At 40.1% G+C, this 8,798-nt stretch overlaps 1 protein-coding gene across 1 annotated transcript; it reads left to right on the top strand.

Moving 5' to 3' along the window:
• The first annotated feature begins 1,524 nt into the window (after positions 1-1,524).
• On the top strand, positions 1,525-8,240 carry grk7a (G protein-coupled receptor kinase 7a). Its single transcript, XM_005720975.1, has 4 exons — positions 1,525-2,279; positions 3,513-3,968; positions 6,213-6,493; positions 6,648-8,240. Exons 1-4 carry the CDS (start codon positions 1,683-1,685, stop codon positions 6,985-6,987), a joined length of 1,674 nt encoding a protein of 557 aa, XP_005721032.1. The 5' UTR covers positions 1,525-1,682; the 3' UTR covers positions 6,988-8,240.
• The last annotated feature ends 558 nt before the right edge of the window (positions 8,241-8,798 follow it).

The raw sequence follows: 8,798 nt of genomic DNA, 5'->3' as shown, positions 1-8,798 counted from the left end.
TTAGAGTTTAGTGAATTACCAGTGAACAAGATCTAAGTTTAATTAAGGTCTTTCCTCATTGTAACTGCATACAAATTTAGATGGCAAATACAGCAAATTGAAATTTCGCTAAGGAAACTACTGTTTTTGCTGTGAGATTTCCTGCCCTGCCACACTGCTTGCTCTTTGTGGTCTTTTTGAAAAACAAAAGTTTAAAGATTGGAGATTTCAAACACTAAGCAAAGCTCTTGATCTTCTGTGGGGCACTGAGAGCTTGAGGCCATTTGAGAAAGGATTAGCTAATATTATCCAAGGTTTATTGTACTGAATTAGCCTGCATTATCATAGCTGGCTGGTAGGACTCCTGCCAACAGTAACAAAAGGAAAATACAAAACTTTTCTTTAATTTCAAGAAAAAGTTGCAACAATTAAATTAAAATGTTGAATTAATACATTTATTATACCATTTATAACATATGCATATTATTTTATGGTATAAATTATATATTCATCTGTGTTGTATATACATATCTATGTGTGTGCACTGGAATGTACCCTAATATAGCAAATTTATCGCAATTAGAAAAATATCAGTGGTTGGCTAATATACATATTTGGCCTTTCCTTTGTTGTCTCTCTGTTAGGCAGTAGCCAAGTCGCTCACACGATTAAGGTCGTATTTGTCAGGCTTTTATAAAGTGATCACTACCGAGCTACTGGAGCCACACTAATCCAATCCTGTATGTTTCTTTGACACGTGTACACTTCCAAAGATGGGACCACTGCTGATGTGTGTTTTTCTCTCTGTTGACTTTTACTCATACAGCAAGTAATTTGCATTTTACATTATATACAGCAAATAATGTACATGCTATAATTTTCTAGATTCAAAACTCTAGCCTTCACATGCAACAGATTAATTTATGATGGTCTGCTCCACATGTCTGTTCAACAGCTCCTCAGATCAGTGAGCTATACAATCGTATTGCGGATAAATGATAACACCCTAAACATGAACTAAGTAAACATTTGGCTGTTGTCTAAGAAAATAGAGTCTTGTGGTAAGCGTTCTCTTGAATGTCCTCAGTAGGTGTCATTGTGACGTGCTGTTCAGTGATGAATGAGGTGAATCATGAGAATGAAAGTGTGAGGGCAAAAAAAGAAGCAGACAGATTAGCAGCAAGCTCTCTAATGTATCTGCTCTGTTGAGTCTGGATGAGGGGAAAGAGAAAAAAGTAGGATGCTGATGAACTACATTGCTTGATCGTGACACACTCTTCCCAGAGTACTTTATGCTTATTTCTGATCTTTTACTACCTCAACATTAAATGCATAGTCAACAGAACTCACTGAACTACTCAAAGAATACTGAACACCATGAATAAATATGTAGGGCTACAAAGCCTCTTACGACAGAGCCCGCTTACGATTCCCTTTCCGTGCTCAGCATCCTTGAATAGACCACACAAAGATCCTTAAGCCAAAATCCCTCCCTGGTATTTAATTCTAAATGAGTAATTACTGGGTGTGTCAGTGTGTCTTAGGTTTGCAGGTAGACTGGGTAAGGAAGCTCATTTGCACGGTGGCTTTTGAGCAAATTGCGCCATCACACAGACACACATTCTGAAAGTGTCAGGGTATCCATCGGCACCCACTGAAGAACCCAGTTTCTTAGAGGGGACAGACAACATACAGCTGTCAAGATGTGTGACATGGGGGGACTGGATAACCTGGTGGCCAACACGGCCTACCTAAAAGCTCAGGGTGGCGATGACAAGGAGATGAAAAAGCGGCGTCGCAGCTTGTCTCTCCCCAAACCTGAGGCGTGCACGTCAGTACGAGCTACCATTGAAAAGGACTTTACATTGCTTTGTGAAAGGCAGCCTATTGGCAAAAAGTTTTTCCGCGAGTTCCTTGCAAGTAACAATGAGTTTAAGCTTGCCGCAGAGTTCTTGGATGAGTTGTATGACTGGGATCTGGCTGAAGGAGGAACAAAAGACAAGGCACGCCAAAACATCATGACCAAGTATTGTAAGGCTGACTCCAAGAGCTTTCTGACATTTCTTACTGGAGAGGCTGCTGACAAATGCAAATCTGTCACCAATGCCAATTTCGAGGAGGTGATGAAAGGCAAGGTCCAGGACGGTGTAAGAGAATTTCTGAAAGGAAAACCCTTCACAGATTATCAGGCCAGCCTGTTCTTTGACAAATTCCTCCAGTGGAAGGAGTACGAGAAACAGCCCGTCAATGACAAATACTTCTATGAGTTCAGAACTCTAGGAAAAGGAGGCTTTGGAGAGGTAAGCATGCAAATACATCTCAATTAATTTATTTGAGTTGCAAGAGTCATCCCATTATGACCATAGAGTATGGATAAAGCTAAACTAAGCTGTAGAGGTGTGCTCTACACATAATTACACATATAAGTAAATCACATCTTTAAGTTTTAACATGTCTGAGACTGACCATGAAGTCACATACCACACAGGCATTACAGCTTAAATTTTGTCTTGCGTTTCACAAGGTATTACTTTGTTTAATTGGTTTAGGGATTGTGTCTTTTCAAAACACCTGAGGATTAAAGAACATATGAAAGCTTTCAACCCAGTAACTGAAAGTGCACTTTAATTTAAAATATTATATTTTAAAAAAACAAAAACTGCTGTGTAAGCATATTAACTGAGCAGTAATTATATTAGTGGATTAGTGGAGAGCAGTATGAAATTATGTAAACGGCAAAAATAAAATGTATTGAGAGGCACCAAAAATATATGTGCGTAAAAATGCTTTTATCTCATCATGGCTTAGGCTGACAGTGTCTAATGCACTGATAGAGGACCCACAATTGAACCCTGAGGAACTTTTTTACTGTCAACTCAAGCTCTGACAAACAGGCTTAAATAAACAAATATTTAACAATGCAACTTGCTCAGAAAATTAATACAATAGAAGTCCAAAGAGCAATTTAGTCACCAAAAAATTATACTATATCTGTTTAATGTAAATGTGGAGATTTTGGCGATAACCTGGTGAAGATTTGCTGTGACTGTTATTGCTTTGTGCTAAATCAGCATACACAGTGGTTGAGAGTTAAGCAATGAGTTCAGTCTTTTCATTTAGCTAGTAAAGTAGAAATCACCTTTGAATTATAAACAATGATAAGTGAAGTGACTTTTCAGATAGTGGGCCTTGACTGCGAGAGAGGTGTCAGATTTGTCAAGGCATCACTGGCAAGGGTCAAGCTAGATTATCATCTTAAACATTAAGTCCTGCACCACTCTCTGGATTTTAAAATTATTTATGATCATATTTAGTGTGAAATTCTGAAATAGGAACATTTAAGTTTTAAAGGATAAGTCACATCTATTTTCTTGTGTACATTTTGTTAATACTAAAGTAGAGAGTGGGAGCTATCCGATCAGTCAGTAAGCTACCAAGAGACCAGGCTTTTTTTTTTGTAGTAAAATAAATTAAAATGATTTGATTAACATCTGGAAGCTAACATTCCTAACAAGTAACGTGTTTTCCTCCAGGTATGTGCTGTTCAGGTCAAGAACACGGGCCAGATGTATGCCTGCAAGAAGTTGTGTAAAAAGCGTCTGAAGAAGAAGGGAGGTGAGAAGATGGCCCTGTTGGAGAAGAAAATCTTAGAGAAGGTTAACAGCCTGTTCCTGGTCAACTTGGCGTATGCTTATGCCAACAAGACCCACCTGTGCCTTGTCATGACCCTGATGAATGGAGGAGACCTCAAGTACCACATTTACAACATAGGCTACGATGGCAAGGGTGTGGACAAGGGCATTGAGATGAAACGCATCATCCACTACACAGCGCAGATCACCACTGGCATTCTGCACCTGCACGACATGAATATAATATATCGTGACATGAAACCAGAGAACGTGTTGCTTGATAGCCAAGGCCAGTGCCGACTTTCAGATTTGGGTCTGGCCATAGAAGTCATTCCAGAGAAGACTGTCACCCAGATGGTGAGTAGATGTCCTACACGACAGTGATGTTATAAATTTAGATGGCAGGTTTTTCTTTTCCACTTTTAACAAGATGCAGAACAACAAGTACACTGAGTTTCACTCTTAAGCTCTTAGAAATCTGTTAGCTTTAGAGCCACAGCTATATGATGCCAGGACTGATTATAGGATTTCATAGTAGCTCCACAGTGTAGTGGTTTACACATTTCCCTAACAAGCAAAAGACCCCTGGTTTAATTCCAGGAGGATTGCATCAGGAGCAGCATCCGGTGTAAAAACTCAAACATGTGGAACTACCCACTGTGGTGACTCCTTGTGAATGAGTGGGCAGTCAAAGTACGGTAGAAAATATCTACCATAAATGGGCTGTTAGCATAAGGCATATTTTGCTGCTCGCAAAATATCCTGTGCTGACTCACGCTCTTATAGACATATTTTTGTCAACTCATCATAAACCACACATATACATACACAAGCTTTGATTTCCACTACGTCTTTTTAAATTATCCGAAGACAGGTGGAGGTAAGATACTGGGCAGATGTCAGTCCTGGTTTGGCGTTTACTTTAAATCCGGACAGGGATTACTGGATTCCTTAAGGATCTGTGCGATGAGAGTCTCTGAATCGATTATATAAGTCATTTGATCCTTTAGCGGTCAGATTATAGCTGGGCTATTTATAGGACACCATTTTGTGCTGTGGTTATGTTAGAGATCTTGCAGGTGCAGTGCTTTTAAAAGTACTGCTTGCTAAGTGTAAGGTCTCCCTGAAGAATCTGGTCACAGGGATTTAGTTATTTCTGACACCTTAGCTGTGCTGCACTGTCTTTCAACAGCACATACATAGCATATCAGTCTCTTGCTTTACTCCCAAGAAAAGGAAATAGAGATACAATGTTCTCACTGAGTTCACGATGTCACACCAGTAGTTGCATAATTAATTAAAATGATAATAATAATTGTGATTTCCTGACAAAAACATGTTTTTGACAAACGGTAGGTAATGCTAACACTAAATTATACCCCACTGTACACATCTAAGGACCAGGGTTTCTTTAGGACTTACTTGCTGCAGCAAAGAGTAAGCTCTTGGCTATATGAAAGTCCAGTAAGCTCATTATCACGTACTCTGATGCTCCTCAGCCAGCCAAAGTGACTAGGCTAACCTTTACAGGCAAGGCTGGCTTTGGACCCCTAATCCTCTTAGTGGAATTACACAAGTCTGTCCCAGATTAGATTGACAGATCCAGGTAAAATGTACGCTGAATATGTTTAGATGTGCTAGTTTGCAAACACGTCTGGAATGGTTCTTTAAAAACACTAAAAACACACTAAAACCAGATGAACTTTGATTTAAATTTATGACATGAGTGGTCATACATGGTTGTTTTTTTTTAAAGTTGCACAGGGAGCAAATTGGAAAATGAATGCATTTTACTAGTTTTGCATGCTTGGTGTCTTGTAATATAAAATACATAAGTAATGTTTAAACAGTATATAGCGTGCCAGTCAGTCACAGGGCCGACATGTAACAGGCAATACTTTAGTTTCCATTCACCTAGTCTTTCTATCTTTGGACTGTAGGTGGAGCACCTGGGTGTACGTGGAGGACATCCTAGCTCCACACAGAATACTTTCAGTACATAGTAAATGCATTTTTGGTGTCACTATAGCAGGACAGTGAATCCTGTAGTTCCTACTGTTTGCTTGCAGTAGCTTTTTAAGTTTTATATCAGTTTACTGTATATGTCCATTAGTAATTCATGGCTATGTGCTGTCTGGTATTATTTCTGCTGGTAGCTATAGTATCCAAAAATGGCTGTCCCTTATATAAGATGCCGGACAGCTCTGTCAGTGCGTAGACATACACAACTCTTGACAGGTAGTAGGCTTAGCAATAGGATTAAGCTCCTGGTCCGAGGCTACATGTGGGGTCATATAGGGAAAGCAAGGATGACATGGGAGCAGAAGGGCAGGAAGAAAGTAGGGAATAGAGTGACAGGTGAAAGTTAAAGCGACAAGATGTGAAGACTTTATAAAGATTTTTAGCTCTCTTCTTCTGTTGAGGGGTATGGCCACATGCTGTATAATACTATACCTACTTTTTGCTTGGTGTTAAGTGCTTCCTCCTTAAATGGTCTTACAAGTTTCAAGTTTCGTAATAAATATGAAGCACCTTCCATTAGGTCAGAATATCTAATGAAGTGTTTTTTGTATTTGAATCTCATATTCGTCCTTTATCCAGGCTGGTACTGGAGCCTACATGGCCCCTGAGCTCCTGACCAAAACCCCATACAGGACATCAGTGGACTGGTGGGCCCTGGGCTGCAGTATCTATGAGATGGTGGCTGGCTACACACCTTTTAAAGGCCCTGAGAGCAAAAAGGAGAAGGTTGAGAAGGAAGAGGTGCAGAGGCGCATCCAAAATGAGGAGCCAAAGTGGGAGCACAAGTGCTTTGATGCACTAACCAAGGACATCATCCAGCTGTTCCTCAAGAAGAAAATGGATGAGCGTCTGGGCATGAGGTAAGTGGCTCTTTTATCCAAGAAGTTTATTGCCATTTGTGAACTTAATGCTAGTATAATGGATGTCTAAACGCTGCCCTTGAGTTGCCACATGGATCGGACATTGCAATTCACAAACTCTGATGGAGAAGTGTATTTTTTGTCTTTTCATTAGGAACAACATGGAGGATCCCAGGAAACACGAGTGGTTCAAGACCATCAACTTTCCCCGCCTGGAGGCAGGGCTGGTTGACCCTCCATGGGTCCCCAAGCCCAACGTCGTCTATGCCAAGGACACTGGTGACATCGCCGAGTTCTCCGAGATCAAGGGCATCGAGTTCGACGCCAATGACGAGAAATTCTTCAAGGAGTTTAGCACAGGCGCTGTACCCATCCCATGGCAGCAGGAGATGATCGACACTGGACTATTTGATGAACTCAATGATCCCAACAGGAAAGAAGGTGGAGGAGGTCTCGATGATGACAAGAAGTCTGGCACGTGTACATTGCTGTGAGCAGCCACATTTGATACGAAACAACCGTGTTAACATTCAGTATTTTGTTTTCTAAACTCGTGTAAAAAAGAAAAAAGGTTTTACGAGAGGCGAACACGAGTGTGTCTGTCGAGAAAGGCGCACCGTCCCTCTCTTGTAAGGATGTCCATGGCATAGGGAAGCAGTAAAGTATGAAGGATTTGACAATGTGTTTCGAGCACTGTCGCTCAGGTTCACAGCTTCTTTTTCTTTTCTAATGTTGTAGCTTTGCAACGACTTTGACCATAAATGACTGCTAGGAGAAAGTGTTACTAAAGTTTTCATTAATGACACACATTAGAGGAGTAAGAGGAGCAAGTTAACGCAATATGTTTGTGCCAGAACTACCTTATAAAGTTCCTGTCTAAGAGGTTCAGTGAGTGTGGTTTTACCAGCTGAAGCAGTGTTGTGTTACAAGCAAACAGGAACAACCACACATGTAGACATTCAACAGAATTGGAGGAGGTTCATTGGTAGCGAACTGTAGAATTTCAGAGCACTTTCCTTGCTGTCATCAGATCACCCTGTTTCTACGACGAAAGTGCTTTTTATCTAACACCATGTGGAGGACATAATTGTGTTTTTTTAGTCACCTGTTGTGATCCTAAATCTGACAATTAGGATTGCATTTACACTGAATGTTTTAGTTTTATAAGACCAACTGTTACAATTGTATGTATTGTATATAAAGAAATATATATATATATATATATCTATGCACAGAGAGAAAGGAAAATATTGTATGTAAGTAATTTATAATATAGAATTAAATGAAAGAGAGTGAAGAATACCAAAAACCTCTTCAGTGAGTCCCTCTGCTGTTGGTGCTGTGAGCCTCTGCTTGTAGTGAGAAATGGAGACTCTCGCTCTGGGATTTTGGGGGAGAGATGAGCGCTGAAAAAGCAGCTCATTGCTGCACATAAAAGATTAAAATTTAGACAGATTGAGCAATAAATTCCTGAACCAGGAATGCACAGGTTGCTTTATACTGGCCCTGAAACGCTAACTCGGGGCTCCTTTCTTAGTTTGAGGTTGTTGGGCTCAGTCTAGAGACTCTAGAGAGTTTTTAAATTTCCAGATCTTGCGCAGAGGTCAGTTTATACAGGTAATTTTAATAAGTACACGATGCATGTAAATATAAAATGAGAGGAATTGCTACACTAGATGAAGTACAGCACAGCAGACGTTTCCTTGAAGCGTGACTCATTTGAATAAATTAAAATGTCTTTTAAAAAGTGTCTTTCTTCACTCATGAATATTCATGTGTTTGTCATTTGTTGTCACCTTGAAGCCTGAACATTTCCACCACCAGCGTCAGAGAGCGGCCCAAATCGAGTCATGCCGCGCATGTTCTCTGGGCTAAATATAACCACAGGGAAAGTGCTGCGGAGAACTCTGGAGTAAAACCTAAAAATATCAGCCGCATTAATCCCTTTAGGATGCTGACTACATTCAGGCTGTGCTCCAAACTGGCATGTTTAGCTCATAGCTGATAAGGTGATAACCAGTGTTATCCTTGCGCCTTCTTTGCTCAAATCAGCTTCAAATCCCTTCAAGTTCTGTAGCATCTCAGAACTGTAAAACATTTCACAGCTTCATCACGTTTGGTCTCTCCTTTTTTAGTGAAATATGAATGAAATTAAAAGTCAACCTTTAAATGTATCGGGTGGCTGTGATGGCTAGAAGGGGAAAATATGAAATGATTATGGAAGACACTAACACATGAAATATTGATTGATGTGTGAGTTCTTCATGTCAGAGCGGTTTATTTTACACGTTTGCCCACCTCCTTC

The sequence above is a fragment of the Pundamilia nyererei genome, unplaced genomic scaffold (genome assembly GCF_000239375.1).
Source record: "Pundamilia nyererei isolate P.nyererei 1_Seehausen unplaced genomic scaffold, PunNye1.0 scaffold00004, whole genome shotgun sequence".
NCBI classification, from domain to species: Eukaryota; Metazoa; Chordata; class Actinopteri; order Cichliformes; family Cichlidae; genus Pundamilia; species Pundamilia nyererei.
Note: the sequence above shows the minus strand (reverse complement) of the source record. Positions and strands in the feature narration are given on the sequence as shown.

Bases quoted from the DNA above. Each gene is read 5' to 3' on its own strand.
- grk7a (XM_005720975.1), top strand. From the start codon at position 1,683: ATGTGTGACATGGGGGGACTGGATAACCTGGTGGCCAACACGGCCTAC. The intron at 2,280-3,512 runs GTAAGCATGCAA...GTTTTCCTCCAG, and splicing joins GAAAAGGAGGCTTTGGAGAG to GTATGTGCTGTTCAGGTCAA. The intron at 6,494-6,647 runs GTAAGTGGCTCT...TCTTTTCATTAG, and splicing joins GATGAGCGTCTGGGCATGAG to GAACAACATGGAGGATCCCA.